The 21,030-nt window shown below is 38.6% G+C and overlaps 1 protein-coding gene across 3 annotated transcripts; it reads right to left on the bottom strand.

Moving 5' to 3' along the window:
* Positions 1-1,840: 1,840 nt before the first annotated feature.
* synpo (synaptopodin) lies at positions 1,841-16,862 on the bottom strand. 3 transcript variants are annotated; one of them, XM_026225036.1, is made up of 4 exons: positions 16,725-16,862; positions 12,656-13,923; positions 5,266-7,181; positions 1,841-2,780 (listed from the first exon to the last, which is right to left on the bottom strand). In XM_026225036.1, the coding sequence occupies exons 2-4, from the start codon at positions 12,861-12,863 to the stop codon at positions 2,043-2,045; spliced, it is 2,862 nt and encodes a 953-aa protein (XP_026080821.1). In that variant the 5' UTR covers positions 12,864-13,923; positions 16,725-16,862; the 3' UTR covers positions 1,841-2,042. The 3 variants fall into 3 exon arrangements, with proteins under 3 accessions (XP_026080821.1, XP_026080822.1, XP_026080823.1); XM_026225037.1 differs by lacking the exon at positions 16,725-16,862 and adding an exon at positions 16,607-16,701; XM_026225038.1 differs by lacking the exons at positions 12,656-13,923; positions 16,725-16,862 and adding an exon at positions 9,657-9,970.
* Positions 16,863-21,030: the final 4,168 nt, after the last annotated feature.

Raw genomic sequence — 21,030 nt, 5'->3', positions numbered from 1 at the left:
CAGCATCTGTGAATATGATAACATTATTCTCACCAAAGGTGCAGAGTCACTTTACAGCTGATGTCCCTGTCAATCAAAATTCCCCAATGCAAATACTCAAAAATCTGCTGATGCACCAACACAGAGAATGAGTTTCTCATGTGTGGTGATCCAATATTTGAGCGCAGGCTAACATGAGTATACTTGGTATGCATGATCCTTAAATGAGTGCTAGCGATCAGCTCAGACAGATTTCAATATGTAATTTCAGAACTACGACAGACAAACATTCGGTATTAAGTAGTGTGAATTACCATTTGCCACAGTGTACTGTCAGAAATATCCCAGGCAAGTGTAAATGCATGCTGTAGACAGTCTGACAGTGTCAGAGGTGATGTTTAAATAAATGATAAAACGTACAAGTGCCCCAAGAATTATGTGTGAAATGTGTAAAAAAAAAAAAAAGAAAAACATCTCACCTTCCTCTACCAACAGAGCTCAGTCAACTTATTCACCCAGATTTACTTCAGTCCCTTTTATGTGATATGCTAAAATGCAATGTGAAGTTTAACTTATATATACGCTCAGCCAGAAGTCTCTCTCCTCTTGTTTTTGCCCTCTTTGGAAATATAACTAATAGCCATCTAAGCAAGGTGCATTAATGAATACTGAAATTCAATCATTACTACATTTGAAGTGAAATGACCTTGTACAAACCTCCTAATGCTTTATTTTTTCAGCACTAAACTAATATGGAAACCATATTGGATTTCAAATCACCAGCAGCTTAGTATCCGTAATGTAGAGAATTTCCTACCATTCTCTCTCATACCATAAACCCTTGCTGTGTCATTCTGTCTTTACATCTAAATGAGCTCACAATCAGCAATAAACAGTCAGTTCCTTCCAAGTTTGACTCAAGTCGGACATACGAATATTGTGACATTCCAATACTCGAACACATTGTCAGAACATACTTTCCAAAAAAAAAATGTAAAAGGGACAATCCCTTTTATATTTACATAGATAAAAAAAAAAAAAATTGGTTAATAACTAATACTTCTTTGTAAAAAGTCTTGCACATAACTTTTTCTGTCTTTGGTAAAATACATAAAAGTTCTTTGGGAAACTTTCATAGTCCATGTAATGCCTTCTTCAGCAGATTACATACATCTGCATAGATGAGACCGAGATGTAACTTTACAGGAACAGTTCACTTTAAAATGAAAATGTAGTCTTCATTTATTCACCCTTATGTTGTTGCAAGATAATACGACCTTGATAAAATCTTTCTTTAGAGATGCAGCAACAACAACATATAGACACGTATTAGTTATATTTCAGCATCAGCCTCATTAACTTTTGTTAGAAAATGTGAAGATTCACCTCATTTTGTGTTCCATGACAGAAAGTCAGTCATACTGGTTTGAGTAAACATGTGAGGTGAGTAAATGATGACAGCATTTTCTTTTTCTTTTTTTTCAACTACATTACCGTTCAAAAAATGTAGGGTTAGTAAGATTTTTAATGTTCTGGAAAGAAGCTCACTAAAGCTGCATTTAATCAAAAATACGGTAAACAATTTACAAATGTAAATAACGTTTATATTTTCATATATTTTAAAATGTAATTTATTCCTGAGACAGCAAAGCTGAATTTTCAACAGCTATTACTTCAGTCATCAGTGTCACATGATGCTTCTGATTTGGTGCTTAAGAAACATTCCTTATTATTATCAATTTTGAAAACAGTTATGCTGCTTAACATTTTTGTGGAAACCATGATACATAAAAAAGGCTTTGATAAATACAAAAGAATACCATTTATTTTTACATTTGAATGAGTCCTTGCTGAGAAAAAATCAACAACAACTTACTGACCCAAACTTTTGAACGACAATGTATTTCTTTAACACGAACAGATTCCATCACACAGTCAACATAGTGACATATGTACTATATGCAATGTACTGAAAAATCCATAATGCTTTACATTCAATAATTAAGGGACACTTTGGTCTACAACGAAATCAGGCTGAAGTATAAATCATCCCTAAGTCCTTCCTACAGATCTTCAGGCATGCCTCCCCTCTTCACCTGCAGACTGCCGGTCCAGCCGCGGGGACAGGTATTGTAGCTGCGCACTCCAGGAGAGCGCAGACCTGAATCCTCAGACTCGACAGAGACATCAGAGTCAGTCAGCGAGCGGGTGTTGTACAACTGCACCGGAGAGTGGATCATGCGGGTGGGAGAGGGACTGGTAAGGGTGGGCGATTGAGCCCCCAGCATCCGTGGCTGAAATGGACTGACTGTTTTTTGTTCGTAAGGCACGATCCTGCCGCTCACAGGGGAGATGGGTAGACTGCGGCTGCTCAGTGCCCCGGGAGATGGGCTGTTTTTCCGCTTGGCCGCATTGATGATGTTTTTGGCCAAAATGCGGTGGTTGGCTTTGGTGTCCTGGCTGACAGCTGGGGACTGGCACCTCGGTTCCCATTGTGGAGACACAGGAGAGGGGGCGCTCGGCTTGAAGATGGTACCCGGAGATGCAGTGGTTGCAATGGGCTTGCGGAGAGCGCTTGGGGAAGGGCAGGTTGTGACGGGCTTGTGGATGGGTCGGGGTGAGTGGGAGATGGGTGTGGGCTTGTAGATTGGGCTGGATGATGTAGAGGTCACTAGAGGGCTGCTGGGGGACCAGACAGTGCTGGACGGCACCTCAGGGCCTGTGATGCGTCTAGTGAAGTTGGGCGTCCTGGAAGTTGGGGTGGTGGAGTCAGGGCTATTGATTGGTGCCGGGGTTTCCTCCTTAATTTAATAAGACAAAAAAGATAAGAAAAGATTACTTTTAGAGGTGATCCATCACTTTAATTTAGTGTCTCTATAATCACTAAATACACTCGCAAATGCACACACTGAATATTAACAGGGCTCAACAGTAAGGATTTTTCTGTTTGCCATAGTTCAGATTTATTTTAGCTTTGTCAAGATTCTTACTGACCTCAACAAAAATAAATTGTAATTCATCAGTTTATATTATTTTTATAATTTTATATTTAAATTTATAATGTAAAAGTTCATATTAAAAATTTATGACATAAGTTAATATTTATTTAAAAAATATATATTTTATTTAATAGAAATGTTTAGATTTATAATTCTTAAGTATATTATTTTATAATATTAAAAAACATTTTTTAACATGTATTATATATTTTTACATATTTTATAATATGTATTATTATATAACTGTTTTACAGCAGAATTTGTATTTGTCCCACATTTAAAGTTTGCATCATTGATTCTGTTCTTGTTAATTACTGTGAAGCTGCTCTAAATCAGTCTGTTTTGTATAAAGCGCTTTACAAAAAAATGTTATTTTTAATTCAAATTAAAATGATCAATTTTCAAGATTTTTTTACAAACAAAATTTGGTAGCTATATATATATATATATATATAAAACAGCTAAACTTTATTATACAAGAGAGTTACTTTCACTTTTACTAGGCAGATAATGCTGAAAAACATGACTACGCTAAAAATCTGATAAACATAATTTGAGACTAAATGCATGGGAACACATTTATCATCACACTTAAGGTACAAGAGTAACAGAACAATCCTGTTCCAAAGATTCAATAAGTATTCAAAAATGCAAGCTTTCCAAGTTCATGCCAGGTACTGTGCACATGTTTGGTTAAGATTAGCCTTTAAATGCCACTGAAACATCTAAAACATTTCCTGCAGCACTGCGTGCAACTTCAGATGTGATGTTATCGATATCAGGCCTTCTCATACACCCTGTGATTACATAGAGTTGTTTATTCGTGTCCCATGTCTAAGTAGTTTCCCAGCACACCAGGATATCATGCCATCTTCAGATCACTTGCGTACATGCTGCCAAGACCACTAACCTTTACTGAGATATAGATTTGCACTGCTGATACTGCTGGGTATGTTTTCACCTCCAGAAAATGTGTTTTTCCAAGCATGAAGGAGGCCAGAGGTCAGGCCAAGAGCCCAAAATTCAAGCTCATAGGGGCCTGTTTTGGCTCAGATGTGCATTTTCAGAGGGCAAGCCAGGAATGTGCAGGGCACATACATATTCAGTCAGTGTTAAAAAAAGTTTCTAATTTCATTTTGGGTCAGAGCACAACGCAGCGGGTGGCTCTGATATGCATATCTTTGATTTGTTAGTACACATGTATAAAAACGTGTATAAAAACGTGTATAAAAACGGAAAAGCCAGCCTGGGATTCTTATCTCTGAAGACACTAACAAAAACTGAAACTGATTAGAGGAGATGCTGAAAATAGAAGAAGAAATGCAAACAGGAAATTCAGAAAATTAGTCAACAGAAGAAGATAATAAAGTAGGAAAACCGGAGACAGAAAAGACTGTGTGTTTCATTGCTTTAATGAAACAGAGTAGACAAAATCATTTGAAAGAGAAGAAGCCAGAATGAAACAATTGGTTAGGAAACAATCAACATAAAAACAGGCAGGGTATGTGGTGATAAAATAAGCTAGAATGACTTCATTCAACTAAATTATGGCTTTGTTTAATCAGATGCCTGTAGTAGCTCATACAGGAGTGTACGCACACTACATTAACTACATACTGTTGTGCAGTACGCAAGTCGTGAACTGTAACTATAAATCAAAGAAAGGCACACAGAACTAATTAAGATAAAGGACAGTACATGTGTCATAATAGGAAGAGGCTCTCATATCATCCTACTCATATTAAATTGTATTTGGTACATCATAAAATGCAAAACACCATCTGCTCAACTCCTTATGAGCTTGTACCAACTCCAACCTGAAAACTTGGAGGCAAGCGTTGGAAAATGACACACTGGTTTTGTACCTAAAATACATCTGGCATCAGCACAAAAATTAATAAACTGTAGTTCTAAACTCAAAGCTGCATTAAATTACAATGTCTTCATTAAAAAATAAGTAAGGTTCGATTTATGGCCAGTTCATGAATTACAATTTAAGTCAGTTTTATAGACAAATGGTGGATCTGACATTTATGGCTTCCACTTGTGAAACAAAAACAAAAAAATCAATAAACAAGAAACAAACAGACGTGACCAAGAGTGCTAGATTTCATGTTTCCTGCAGAGCTTTTTTGTACCTTAATGTTCTCTTGCTACTTCTAAGTGGACAGTCAATCTGATATGTGTCCCTTTTACTTTACTTCCACTATACTTTAGTCTGAAGAGTACATAAAGTAAAGAAGAGCAGAAATTGAAAGGTTTAAAAAAATGAATAGGGTTTCCACACCTGTGGGCTGATACCAGCTTTTTTGGTGGAGAACGTAGGACGTGGAGCTTGGACGCCAGAGCGAGGTGAAGCCACACGTTCCGGAGCTAAAGATGACACTGGGGAACTGACACTGCCTGCTGTGATGGGATTAAGAGGAGGCGAAAAGCAATGGGCTGACCGACAGGCGGCAGATGGGCTGTACGGTGATGGCAACGGGCTTGTTGGAAGGGATGATTGTCTGGAGAAGGAGTGAGCGGTCACAACAGATTTAGGAGCTGGGGCGGCTCTGGGAAGAGTGCTGTAGGGATCTTTCATTGGGTTAAAGATGAAGAGGGATGAGTTGAGCTGGTAGGGCTGATGTTTGGACAGCTCCATCTCGATTTTAGTGCAGCCATTCTCCAAGGGTATTTCCGGAGGTGGAGCCGGAACAGGTACTGGCGTTTTGGCAGGGACAATCTTTTTCTGAGTTGTCTGTTGAGCTTGAAGTGTTTTTGAAATTTGTGTACTTATATTGGAGGAGTTTACTATGGCCTTCACTCGACCGGGCATGTTGGATGGATACACCCACGAAGGAGGCAAGGACATGGTAGGAGAGAGAGATCTCGGGTCCTTGCTGTCATGGACATACCTTTCCATCCTCGACTGGCGTTTGGCAAACAGTTCAGCTCCTTTTCCTGAAGCATCGGTCAGGGCTTGCTCCGGCTTGTGCTCTGTCCTGGAACGTGTTCTGGAGCTTTTCAAACTCGAGGCCCACTCCGGCACTGCAGCTTCCTCGTGAATATCCTCATCCTCGGCCAAGAAGTTTGAGGCTTCAGCCCCGAGAGCCAGCAACTCCTCTTCCTGCCCTGCATCTGGCTGGGGTTTTTTCTTCTTTTCATCTGCACACTGCACCATGGACAGGAGTTCGGGATTCGGAGCCACTTTTGGCTTCTCCTGAAATGTGAACATCGACTTGCGGGTCGCTCGGCGAGCCTGGCCCTCCTCAAGGATGCCCGATCTGATGGGAGTGATGGATCTCTTTTCACTCAAGAGGTTAGGGACAAATGTAGGCCTGGGGGCATATGGGCGGATGTAGTAAGAAGAAGGATGAGGAGAGGGAGCATGGGCTGTGTTAGGTGGAGGAGGACTGGAGTAGCTGGGGAGAGGAGGAGTTGGATATGAAGGTGGAGGTGGAGGTGGAGAGAAAACAGGTCTTGGGTGCACTAGGTGAGTTGAAGGTTCAATTTGTGTTGTAGAGTCATAAGTTGGGGCTGGAGGTATGTTCATGACTGGACTTGTAACTTCAGAGGATCCTACTGTTGGGGAGAAAAATGGGCGAGCTGTTCTGTTCATGATGGTGGGCTGTTTAGTCACTGTCTTATCTGCTTTTCCATTGCATTGTACACTGTATCCATTTGGGATTTCTTTATTGTGTGCTCCTTTGTCTACTGCTTCATCTTGACCAGTCCTGTCCATAACAGAAGGGGTATTATCACTTCTAAGACTAACCTCATCCTTCACATGCTCTGTGAGGTCTTCTGAGAGCTCCTCATCCTTCTCATTCACAGGGAGAAAGTGTCTGTCTTGGCTTTCTTCTGCTACATCCTCCCGTGTAACCTCACAAGCATCTTCCATGTCACTCCCAGTACTGCAGATCCTGCCAGCCGTCCACGTGAGGTTTCTACGATTCAACTCTTTGTCCTGGTCCTCAGTCGAGTGATGTTTGTCCCACGGCCGTGGACTTTCAAAAGATGAGTCAATTACATTCTTGGATGCCTCCACTCCCCCTCCTCCGACGCTTACAAGTGTGAAAGCATTTACTCTCTGTCTGCGCCGGTTGAAAAGTTGGACGCCTTTAGAGTTGGAATTGGCCTGGAGCTGAGCAGCAATGATCTGACTCTTGGTCCGTGCCTCCTTCAGCTCCTTCTCTGACAAACTGGTACTTCTGCTGAGGTCTGCAATGGTAGAAAAACACAACAATCAAAGCAAGAGAAATTTTTAATTATATAACACATTCACAGCTATGCCATTTGCAGTGCTTTTCAGTTCACATAGCATTGCTCGACCCAGGTTATAATTGTAAAATATAGCACAACCCACCAAGTATTCACAAGACTTAGGAGGGTTATTTTAAATGCATTTTTATTGTTTCAGCCTAACAAACAAAGGGTGCTGCATATAATATCACATGCCTTTTTATTAGACAGAATAATTGTACAGGTTTAGGCGAATATTAGCCTGCTTTGTATTTTATTCCATGATCTCACCATTGCTGTCACAATCATTTGGTTGCTTTTTAAGTTTCAGCTATAGTAGCAATGTGCTCAAATAGGAGTATAATTATTTTAAAAGTCAAGAGTATTATGTGTCTTTCAAGTAATTCTAGCTTCCATGAATCACCCTGTTAAAAAGATGAATCATATTAGTTTTTTTTGCGCACAGACTTATAAAAGAAATGACGACACATAAAGTTCAAGGATTTGTGGTCAGAATTATTCTTTTCACAGTTTGCTGTGATTCACAGAGCCTGCGGGCAAACTTTTGTAGACCGTACAATGCTTTCACACATTTATAGTCCTATAAAATTCCTGTAAATAAATTTTAATGCTGATATTTGCAGTTCTACCCATAGTTTGGCAAAGATGGATGTTAAAACAGTCATGATTTTGTTGAAAATGGCAAAGGTTTATTGACTGGGCTAAAAAGCTCCATTCCGAGCTGCAGAAAGTATTTCCTTCACCATGGGCTCTAGTCCCTCCCTTAGCATTCCTCAACAGCCAAGAAAATTCCCTGCTTGAGACTGCAGCATGCCTTGAGAGATCTCTCTGAGGCACAGGAGCCATTGGTTTATATGTTGACAGGTTTAGGCTTTCCATCATCACTTACGAGACAAAGTCTACATTTAAATGCTTAAACTTTGACCTACAGTGATATACTGTGGCATCAAAGTGTGTTTGAAAATTCTGCCTGCAAAAAAAATGAAAGGAACATAACTTTTAAAACACAAACCCTCAAGCATCTTATATCAGAACATTACAACCTGAAGAACAGACTGTTAACTATTACATCACTGGCTGAACGGCTTGACTCTCTTAATATAAGTGTGGTTAAACTGTGCAAACATAAACACAATCTGTTTCCCTAATAGACCTTTGAATAATTAACCACTCCAAGCTTCCCTGGGGTAGTTCTTAGCTTTTATCCTGAAACTCAGACTTGGCAGCAAACCTGAAAACAATTTGTTGAGTGTTTTTTCTCTTTCCAAGGTAGGTCTTTGTCTTGCCAGAGGGGTTAAAAAAAGGTAGTAAAAAAAAAACAAGAGTTCTAAATCCATCCCGTTTGTTTTATGTGCAAGTTTGCCAGACTCAAAGGAGCTTTTATATCACATGGCATAAAATTATAATGGAGCATGAATAATGTGCATCTGCCTTTCATTCCACCAGCAAAAACACTTCTTTATTTAGTCAGGCCATGCAACACAACCTCTAGCACTGTGATAAAAAGCTTTACATTTTCCTTCTTTACAGACATTCATCTTTACGGTGTTTAAAAAATGTTTGGGGAGCAAAATCCGATAATTATAAAAACATACATGCAGCTTTTCTCTTAATTTGTCTTTTAATTTTATTTTTTTCCCTTTTTTAATTTTATTTAATGTGCATGTTTTCCAAACAACCAAAGTACTTTCGAGAAGATTTATACAAAAATTAATAAAAAAAAGTAAATAAAAAAAACACTAATTCATTACAAATTTACCTGATGCAGTTTTAATTTCTTCCTTATTGTTTTTTTATACATTTCCCTGTCATATCAGAGACAGACCTGAATGCAAGTTAATTTAATACAGTTATGGCTCTACTAACTGACTGCTCCCTACTTTTTAAATAAATAAATAAATACACTATAAAGTGTGGTAATGTGCAAAAAAAAATTATAATTATAATATGTTAATTTGGTCACATTAAATATTTATTTTTTCTAGAATGAAACCAGTTAGCCTAATTTAGATGTTACCACATTTTAGATTATAGTTATTATTATTTATTTATTTATTTATTTATTTTACTTTTTTACAGTTTAAACTAAAAAAAATACTTCCTTTCTGAAATCCACGAAGAGCAATTTGTCACTTGAACTTCAAAACAAAGTTCATTCCTTCATTCAAAAACTTTCTGCCTATTGACTGTCTATGTCTAAAGACAACTCAAAGTGGCTGACAACCAGTATGGTACTTTTAAAACAGCATGCATTCACTGTAAAATATTGATCTCTTCTCGCTTTAGAGAAGATACATTACATTATATAATTTAAACGATCTATGTCATCAAACCTCAAAACTTAACCATGACTTCAGCACATGCTTTTCAGAAATCTAAGCGTTTTTTTTTTTTAAGTTTCAGAAGGACCGTGTCAAATTAAACTTCTCTTACCTTAATTAACTCTGCATACAGTCTCTTTTGTTGCTGCTTCTCGAGCTTTTCTAATTTAACTTCATGTGTTTGCTCCACTCCCCCTTTAGCAGCGCGAGCCTGGATCGGATTTCATGTCGTTGCGAATGATGATCTCTCGCGCTCTCCAAATGCGCATCGAGTATGAGGCGGGCAGGCTGGGGCACTGGACAAGGTTCGCGCTTCCTTTTTGCTTTTTTTAAAGGATGGCTATGCTGTACAATGTTCCTGGCAGACGTTTGGTACACTCCATATTCAACAGCGAAGAGCCGGGACACAGATTAGATCTGGAGAGCGGGTTATAGCTGTCACGCGGCGAGGTTCTCACAAGGGCTAGTCTGAAACTATGTTTTGAGCCAAAAGTCAAATTTGATAAATATTTTCTCCAGCAGTGTTATTTTAAAGCTGTAGTTCAACACTCTTAAGTATATATTACATTATATATCACCCTCACGTTCCAAAACTGTATGATCCTGAAACCCTTTTCTTTCTGAAGTGGAACACTGCAGTAGAAGCAGAATGACAGCCTCAGTCACCATTCACTTTCATTTAATGGGAAAAATATGCAATTAAAGAGAATGGTCACTGAGGCTGTCAGTCCCAAACATCTTTATTTGTGTTCTACAGAAGAAGAAAAAAATCACGTGGGTTTCAAACTACATGAGGGTGAGCAAATAATGAAACATTTTTCAATAAACTAGGAACCAGTTTTTATTACCAGAGAACATGGCTTTAGGAACGATTCAAATGTATGACTTCTACGTCCTTGGATGAACTTAAATAATCACGTACAGAATCTGTAAGTTCGCACATTCTGTTTCACACCAAATTAAGTGGCCACATTTCATTAGTGTCATGTATGGAATCAGTGTGTCAGCTCTTTCAGAGGATTGGATGTCAGGGGAGAGAGTCGTCCAGCAAACACGCTCACTTGGTTGGATGGACACCTGAGCCGCAAGGGTGGAGTTCAGTTTAGACCGCAGAGTTTGCTTGCTTAGCTGATCCATCCTACCTGAATCATAACCCTCATGCTTAACTTAACATCAACATAAAGGGAAAGATGAGAACTTTGTCAAACCAAGGAATTCAGGGAAATAAATAACATTCCCATGTCCTTGGCACTGAGCTGTGTAAGATATGTAGGCTCTCAGTTTGGACAGATGAGGGAAACTCCTTCACAGCTTAATGATTTGGGGACCTAGCATGCCTAGGATTGTATATCAAAGGTAAGATTCCCCTGTTGGATATTGTGGTTAACTGGGAGGATGGGATAAAATGACTGTTTTCCTCTGGGAAATGGGTGCAAGTGTGGAGTGATGAGATCCGAGAGGTTTTAAGAACTTTCAAACCATGAATGTGCACATCACTGTCCACAAAACCTTTACGAGGAGACACTTCTTACTCTGCTACCTCATTACAAGTATGTCTAAAACCTGATGATCTCCAGCATGATTTGAAAAGATCCACAATGCAATCTGGTGCTGACTGTTTGTACAAAACAGTTCAGGTTCAATCTAAATAAAAAAAATGTCAAAGTTTGATTAACAACCTAAAAACTGTAAAATTTCTTATTGCTTTTATTATTATTTTAAATTGTTCTAATTATAAAACATTATTGGAAGAAAAAAAAACTGCTCTCAGACTTTTTGGACCACATTGTATCATTTTCCAATTTCATGCTATCAGCATCTGGAAATGCAAGAAAAGGATAACATTCTGCATCTCCTCAAATCATGCTGCTGTGTGGAGACATCAATCCCATACAAGGAGAGAGAGAACGAAAGAAAAAGAGAGAAAATGCTGACATTAATTCAGCATCTCTTCCTAGGAACAGTATGAAACCATGACTGAATTAGCTGTTCCATCTCAGCCTTTCCAAATCCTCCTCTCTCCCCATTTTACACACTCACACTCCAAAGCTGTAAGAACACCACAGCAACCTCTTAAATTATGCAAAAGCAGTTTTGGACCATCTGAAATGGGTCTGGATTCTCATCAGCAGGGCTTTAAAACCCCTCAATCTTACAGTCACTGGTGTGAACTGTTGCTTACTGCACTTGTAATGGGTGCCTAGTCATCTGCAAACCTTATTATACATTTTTTCCAGATAACATTACCCACAACTTGAGCATTACGGTCAGTGGGTATGAACTGAAGAGCTATTGCTGTACGGCTCATCTGTGTCTGTGAGGAAACAAATGTATCACTGAGGGTTTATTAATAAGAACTGATGTCTGGGGATAGCAGCTACATCAGTCTATCAATCTGATGATTCTTATGTCTCTCTGTCTGTAAAAGCATTCAGCTTTTAAAGAATACATTTGTCTTGACTCGTGTATCGATTTAAATGTGTTACATGACACTACTGAATACTTATCTCTGATTGGTCAATCACAACATTCTGCAATCTTGGCAGTAATTAGACACTGTATAATGAAACTAAACTGTATAATTAACCATGGTCCCAATTTGCAACCAATTTCCTACATTGTTTGCTAGTTTCACATCTGTCATCGCACCTTATCTTCTCTATTTTTAATAATATAATACAGGCAATCCCAACCCTTTGATCTAAAATATTTACTTTATAAATATTCAAATAATTGAACAACAATAACAAGTTCTCTGACGTTGGTTTATGATCACATCATGTCCAGGGAAACTAATACAACTCCAAGTGTTTTAGTTTAGTTGTTTTAATGTTATTTTTATAAGTTTAATTATTAGCTTTTTAACTTTAACTTTACTTTTAAAAACTAGAAATTTGAACTGACTCACTTATCCATTTTAATTATATACTGGCGCAATTATGAAATATTTTACTTATTAGATTTTCAATCAAATCACAAACCCCAGTATGGGAAACCCTTATATAATAGCAAAAATATTTTAGCATTCTGTATTATAAAGCAGCCTGTAATATACTATGTCATGTTCGTCAGATTCAAAGCTTTAAACAAGATATGGAAGAAGATATTTACTTGTTTTCCGCTCCATCTGGCAGGACGTCAAGCCTGGCATTGCTTTGACCCCGCTGTGGTCATCCTCCTCCAAGATGTTAGTACTGTGCCTCTGTAGGGATGTGTTTGCTCCTGTCTTGTTGAGGGTGGAGGGTGTTGTAGTGGTAGGCCCACCGCGGCAGTCCCCTCTTCTAGCAGGCTCATGCTTGCACTCCATCCCAGCCTGCATCACTTCGTCTTTGCCTAAGATACGCTCTTCTTTCGCCGAGCACCCTGTTTGCCGGCACGCTTGCTTGGGTATGACAAAAGCGTTCTTTTTCTCAGCTGAGCTGTAAGTTTGGCTTGTAAGAGGTGGTTTCAGGATCCACTGACTGTTTTATTTTTCCCGAATTGTGAAGAAACAATCAGGATCAAAGTTAAACTAAAGCTCTACATTTTTTCTGGACATTTTCTTCACAGTAATCCTTCGGAGTAGACACGCTACCGCCCAGAGATGAGCTGAAAAATTTACTTTTGCTTTCAATCCACACAATATTTTTCAAACTCTAACAAGACCTCCCTGGAGATACTTCTCAATGCACTCTGGATCACTTCCCATGGAAAAGTGCCAACAACTTGGATATACTCCTTGGCAATGCGGCAAAGGCTGGAAGTCTATCCTCGGTTCTATTTGTGTCCGTTTTCGATGTCATATCCAGATATTCTTTTTTTTTGTTGTTGTTGTTTTTTTGAGTCAAAGTCACCAAAACATGTCCCTCGAGTTTATTGCAATCTCCCCGAGGCTGGCTGTTTCTTTAAAGGCACGCGTGGCCCTTGCTCTTAAAATGTTTCAACAATGTTAACATGAAGGGGAGTGTTAGGTGCTTTCCTGTCGTTTCATTAGCACATGAAAAACACATTCAGCTGAAAGGTTGTCCAAATGTTCTGACTGCGGCTATTGTAATCACTAAACTTTCAAGCAAGGCATTATTGTGCTCGGTACATATGTTTGGATTTTAAACAAATGGTTTCTATAGTTTTCATTCTTTATCCCTGTATTACTGATCGAGTCTCTCTCTGGGTGGCTTAAGCCCAGTGATATGATCTCAAACCCACCATCACAGTGGCATAGTTAATTTGCTTGTTTCAGATTAGATACAAAAAGACTCCTCGGGCAAGTATATGGCATATCCAGACAAGGCTTAATGTCTTAACCTCTAGTTGTGTAGTTGAAATGAAAGGACACTGGATGAACCTCCACTGCTGCCAGGGTACAATGAGTCAGTGATCTTCCTCTCAACTGCTGCTTCCTGAAACATATAAGGTGTAGAGTAGACTGTCATTCAAAATATATACTAAAATGCACTTATAATGAATAAATAATATCCTACAAAACATTTTCAATCTGAACTAATTGAATTGGGAAACCACATGAAGGAAATATTCCTCTGTTTTGAAGGAGGGGTATTTCCTCTGTGCACTTGATATCATTTGTGAAAATGACACCCCACCCATTGTCAGATCAGTCAAATCAGTGATGAACTGCATTTCCTTGGATGAAGTTGAAACAATGCATATCTCATTTTCCTCGTAATATCAAGGAGACATGATAATGAAAGGAACAGGTTTTGCCCAATTAGTAATTTTTATTTTAGAAAACGCACTATAAAAGGAAGGAAGGTCAATATTTTTCAAAGCTAGAACATGTGAAGCATATGCCAAAAGAACAAAGTAGAAAGTGTGTGTGTGTGTGTGTGTAAAATATCTGTAATATCTAAATATCTGTCAGTTTTGTCAATTAAGGAATCTTCTGTAATAGGAAAGGCTTTGACTCAAATGTGAGTTTATGCATGCTCTCGGATGACTTGTAAAGAAGTTGCATGCTGAAACAGGACAGTGTGTTAATTGGCAGTTGTACAAATAGCATAGTCTAGTCTCAGTAGCACTGAATCACCCTGTCGGCTGACTGCCGTCTCTCTCACATCCTGTAGGCCACAACAAGGCCACGGGTCACATGAGGTAATAAGACCCCATTAGTCTTCATCACCCACTTTCAAACACTGTTTTAACTAATAACACCTATGACAAATGAGCGGCCTGTTTCACTTTTCCAGCGATTAGTTTGCCCCTGTGCGTTTATGTTTGGGAGTTAACGTCCCAACCACTCCACCAGTTGACTCAAAGTGGCCACAAAAACAACACCCACTGTTCATGCCCTCCATGCCCTCCTCCACAAATAAAGACAATCAACTCAACAAAACAAACACTCTTGTCCACAAAAGCCTCTCACAAGCTCTCTGCCTTTCTCTGCTTTGGACGAAACATAAAGAGAAGTTGCTTTGTTTTGTAATGCTTTTGAGTAATGTGACCTCTGATGATGCTCTCACAAATACATTTTCGTTTTTGCCACACTGGCAGATAAATGTTAAATATTTCAATATTTCATACTAGGCAATAAAGATCATTTTTTAACTCAGGATACATTGTTCTGGATATATTTAGATTTTGTTCCTCAGACTTTTGTAAGTTGTTTAATGTAAAGAATCTTCCATTTAATTTCTTACATTAAGCATGTCACATCTCACTCAACCATACATCAGGGAAGCTTAGACTACCATTCTTCATCTCCATCTATTCATTTTTTTTTTTTTTTTCACATGCATTCTTGAATGTTGTTATAAAATTACCAGCTAAATAGCAATCAACTAATTCTTTGTCACGCCAAAACATCTTGAAGGCTGAAATCTGGTTGAAAGACGGTTGAAAGCTCATGCATCACAGAGCATTTTGAGCTACAGGGCATATTTTTTGGATTTCCTGGGTGGGGGGGGGGGGGGGGTTTGTATAATTATAAATCTTTATGAGTCTTAAAGTGTCAAAGTATGCTTATCTTATCTGATTTCACTTTCCCGGTATTTATATTACAACATTAACTTTCCAGCCTACCTTCATGGCTCTTTCACATAACTCTAACGATTTGCCATTATTTGATTTATGAGTCATTCCAATCCAGTGAGGGCGTTCTTGAGCTCATACACCAATCTAATGAGCTGGACTGAGCTCTACCGATCACATTCCATACGTTATCAGTCCCGAGGCACCGGATACAGGTACTGGGAGATAGTATGTGTGTGTTTTGGGCTGTATCCTTTACAGTGCATAATATGAGCAGTAATAGTGTGCGTAACAGACACAGCGTTTTGATAGACCTCCGGGGTCCAACAGGTCTCTCTAATCTTCCAGATCCATTACAGCCCTGCAAGATCCTTGATAAAGCACCTATAAGTGGCCTAAAAATAATTTGGGGGTTGGACTCTTTACAGCAGAATTTGTCTAAAATATTTGAAGTCCACTGATTCTGTTATTTTCTGATATATGTATTGTATAAAATGCTATATAAAGGTGACTTGACAAAGTCTACAGAGAATCAGTGAGAAGACAAAAATAACAAAACCAGGTGCTTTGGGATAAAGTGCAAATACTGTAAATGTTTTAATTTAATTTTAAATGGCTCATTAAAGAGCCATAAGCATATATAAATAGAAAAACTAGTCTTTTTGGACTCTGACAGAGCAATTACTCCAACACTAAAAACTTATCTAGCAGATCCAAATAGCAGATAAAACTTCAGTACCATTAATATGCTGCGCTTTAAGAAGTCCTGCAAATTATGCCACCAAAGATCAGTGACAGATGCTCAGCATGACGTCTCTGCTAAACAGAACCCCTGCCTGATGTATTAGTCATTACTGTCGCTAAGAAACTCCAGCACCAGATATTCATTCTACTGTTACTGCATGCAGCTCAAATTTATCATCACAAGAACCACACGCAGGCAAGATAAAAGGCGAGCCAAACAGGGAACACATGAAGCCCATCACCAGTTAGATTATCCCTCCACCGGGAGGAGAATGAAGTTAACATCCTCAATTATTCAACCCAAATATTTAGAAAGATCAACTTCAAAAACATTCCAGGGTTGCAGCTGGCTACCTCATGCAGTAGGTTCTTCTAGGATGCAGATTGCGATTCAACAGGTGATAAAGCTGTTCAATGATAACAGAACGCTAAGAGAAACTCTGTGAAAGTCTGGAGCTGATGGTAGACTCACCTGTACTCCAAAGTGCTTCGGTGTGTGTATGTTATGGCTAGTTTGTACAGCCCCTTTTCAGGTCCTCCTTGCGTTCTCCTCCCCCTGTCTCACATGGAGTTATGCTATCGCTCTCGCTTTCTCTTTCTCTCCAGCAGCCTGAAAGAAGGGAAAAGGGGGTGTGGACGAGCAGGAGTTGGAACACAGAGAGTTCTTTGTCTGCCTTCTTCATATGGTTTCCTTTAAGCATGCACACTAAACACATTATACCATTATATATTTTCATATTTAAAGTAGGGGTGTTTAGGGATCGGTGTGCACTTTGCTCTTTGTCCCGCTCCAATTCTTACACCGGACAGGGGAATAAAACATACTCAGCCTATGCATGCTATAAAACTGCCAATATGTGAATGTTTCTGATTGCTATGAGTTATAAAAAGTGTTTTCTCTTGAGAGGAGTAAAGTGTAACACAAAAGGGCCTCGCAGATTGGTTTCACAGACATGGAGAGCCCCAAATGCAATGATTCTTGAACTGCATGATGAAGCAAAGTAAGAAACTTAAAGTCTCAATGGAATGGGATTTGAAGTCCACTGATCTCCTGACAGAGATGTCTGTCTGAGAACACACATGCGAGATGGAAAACAAGGTATCTGTGGCAGGACAAATACTTTGGCCAGATTACAGACTTCAGAGCGTGTTTAAAGGTCATTTTAGGGAAAATGATATTTATGATAGGTCAGTGTTGTATGCAACTGTGTAAACTGAGCTCTGATCTATATCATCTCTAAGTGCTTTCTCACAACTGAAATAACACTCACAGGAAATCGTTCTTGTCTGAAACATGGAGCTCCTATGCAAACCCATCAAATATTTACTTCTGTTTTGAAATGTAATATCTGGGTGATATTTTGGGCCGTCAGCCATATTCAGACCACCATCTAGATCGTACCCAAAATAAAGGCTTTGACGGCAAAAACTGGTTCATACATATGATGAGAAGTATCAAAAAACAATGCAATTAAGTAATAACAATTAATAAATGAATAATATTAAAAATATTTAAACTATTAAAATGATTAAAATCAGTGCAATTAATCATGCAGCATCAAAGTTTCAAAATTGACAAATCTTTAAAATGACTAGTTGACCTTGGAAGTGAACCATTAAGCTGTACTGTTTATAGGGGAAAACGAATAATTTTGTCAGTGTGCTATCTTATTTAACTAGTGGAATGCTAATGGTAATCTTTTTTTTTTATTCTGTGTTTTATTTCCTGTAAATCCTAGGAAGAATGAAAATTTGCATACCATTGCAATATTTCTAAAATCATAGTTCATTAAAATAGTTAGCCAGTGATTTTCAAATTATGCACACCAGTATGAATGCCAGGCCATTTCTCTTCTTTTCTCTCTCTTTGACTCCTTCATTCTATCCCTCCTGCCACTGCTAACATATTTGGTTTTTTGCCCTCTTTACAGCTAGTCAGTCTGTCATTACATTTGTTCTTTCAGCAGTCTAGCGTGACTTTCTAAAAGGGCAGCTGTGTCTGTGTACGTCTAGAAGTGTGTATGCATGTCTCACTGTAGCATCTGTATCCTTGTGTGGCTGAATGGACCAGTGGAGGAAACACATTCCACCAAATCTGGGCTTTTCTTCTGAAGAGTGTGTAGAATTTCTTAAGTGTTCTGGTTTACATTCTCCTCTTTTGAGCCTGTTGTCTGTCACTGAGAGAAGGCCATAGCAGAGTAGTTATTTGATTGGAGTCATACATAGCCTGTAAGTGAACCTTTCCGTCCCCCTCTTCCTGGAGACCACCAAAACCCTGTTCAGAGATGAAACTGAATCCAACCGAGTAAAAAAAAAATTGTTTGATTATGCTCCACTGGCAATTGCAAAAGCCCCATGGGTGTCCAGAACTTCAAGGAGGTCAATGACAACAGTTATCCAGATATCCTAGACTCCCGTAGCCAGACTACGTGACTTAACAGCAAAAGTTCTAGTCTACATTCCAAGTTATGGCCAAATTTAAACAGGAAGAAACCATCTTAATGATGCAATTGTTTTTTTGTTTTTTTTTTGGCATTTAAGATTCTGATATAGATTACACCTAAAAAAAGTGAAAATATAACATTGAGAAATATGGTAATTTTTCATTCTCAACAGCAAAAAAAAATAATCAGAAGGTTATCAAACAAACTCCAAGTGTATGACATCTGAGGTTGAGTAAAAACCTTTGAGAGCATGCAACTGGGTGTCTTCATGTGGCCAGAGTTCCTCTACTCCCATCCAAAACCTCAACACCATGCCTCTGCAGCCCACTCCCCATCCCATCTTAAGAAGCACTGCAACGTCTTTGTTTTATAGAGCATTTCTTGGCCTCTGGAGGTGTTTTAAAGAGTTCGTAAAGCAAATGCTTTCACTGCTTAATGTGTATTTATGTCATTTGTCAGGAGGGAAGTACAAATCAAGCCCATTCCCTTTTTAGTCTACAGGGCTCCTGCGCTGATGAGTATCCATCCAGACCGCAAACAAACCCGGAGGTGAGAGCGCTTGGCATTGGATCTGCCAGAGAAGTGAGAGAAACTCCTAAAAAATATGAATCAGCATTACAAGTCTGAATTAATCATAAGACACACTTGGAAACGATCACTGCTATTTGGTTTCTTACCTAGTGCTGTTTCGATAGACTGTTTAATATGACACATACTGGCTCCGCTGTGTAATCCATCAACACACAAGATATGATTTTACACAGGCCAACGCAAACAAATGGCAGATATGGCAATGAAATCATTTGCACAATAAACAGAGACTGAGAGTCGGGCCTTCTATGGTTGCAGCAATGTTATTCCAGATATCTCGCCAAACTCAGGTGTGTTTGCCAGTCTCCAGGCCAATGCACCTGAAAAAAACATGGTGTTAATGCTCTACAGAGATTTTTCCACCACACTATTGAGTCAGTACCTGGAAACTCTGAAATATCTCGCATCGAACACTTCCTCCACCAATCGATAAATCTCCATGACACAAAGATCCATCTTTGAAGTCACTCCAGGCTTTTAAACTTAAGTTGCACTCCCAACCACTGATAGATTCTTTTTCCATGCACAGCTTTCAAATTCAAAATCAAGAATGGATTCTTATTCTCCTAACTAAGGTCAAGTGCGCATTTAGAGGGGTTAGGACAGGGGTGTCTAAATTTGGTCCTGGAGGGCCGTTGTCCTGCAGATTTTAGCTCCAACTTGCCACAACACACTTGCCTGGGAATTTCTAGTATACCTAGTAAGATCTTGATTAGCTGGTCCAGGTGTGTTTGATTGAGGTTGGAGCTAAACCCTGCAGTACAGTTGTCTTCCATGACTGAGCTTGGACACCCCTGACATTAGATGTATTTGTACCATAAAAACAAAAAATACTACAATATCAGGTTTATGTGCCCTCTAGAAGCTTACATTCTGCAAGTGAATGTCGCTTGATTGTGCCATCCCAAAGAAGCTAAAAGTCACTTTTACAGACTTTTAAATGAAATGTTCCCTCCTGGTGGAATAACCTCCCCAACTCAATCCGAGCAGATGAGTCCTTAGCCATCTTCAAGAATCGGCTTAAAACACATCTCTTCCATCTTTATTTGACCCTCTTACTTTAGCACTCACTATTCTAATTCAATCCTAAAAAAAAATCTAACTACCGTTCTAAACTTTTTGTATTCTATTTTATTTTCATTTATTATCCTATTGTGTGTGTGTGTGTATGACCTCTTACTCTCTGCTAAATTAATAAATGTAATTTAAATGTAAGTAAATGGAGCCCATCCCTGACACTATCTACACTGGATGCATATGCACATAATAATGTACATAATGTTTGTCTGTAAATTTAAATGTTTTAAATGGATAATGTTTTCATATTTTTACTTGCATTAAATAGCAGGGTCTTGATACTTTTTACCATGCAATGATGTTTACTGACAAAACTTATGGGACATGCCCCCCAAAATGGATAATTTCAGACAGAGTAAGAATGAGGGCTGAAAATAGTAATTTTGGCAAATATATGAAAGTTTTTTGTTGTTGTTATTGTTGTTTCTTTTTTGTGTGCAAAAAAATAAAATTGTGCACACTTTCTTTACAGTTTCACTTATAAAGGGATAGTTAACCAAAGATTAAAGATTTCAGTTCAGGATTGCTTTATGTGACATTTTAAGCAAGCAAAATTAATTCTCTAGAAAACACACATTCGCAGATTAACTAGAAAGTAGATTCCTGAAAATGTGATGACAAAATCTGGTCAGCCAGATTAAAAAACCAGCATATTTTCCTTAAAAA

Source organism: Carassius auratus, chromosome 39 (assembly GCF_003368295.1).
Source record: "Carassius auratus strain Wakin chromosome 39, ASM336829v1, whole genome shotgun sequence".
Lineage (NCBI taxonomy): Eukaryota > Metazoa > Chordata > Actinopteri > Cypriniformes > Cyprinidae > Carassius > Carassius auratus.
Note: the sequence above shows the minus strand (reverse complement) of the source record. Positions and strands in the feature narration are given on the sequence as shown.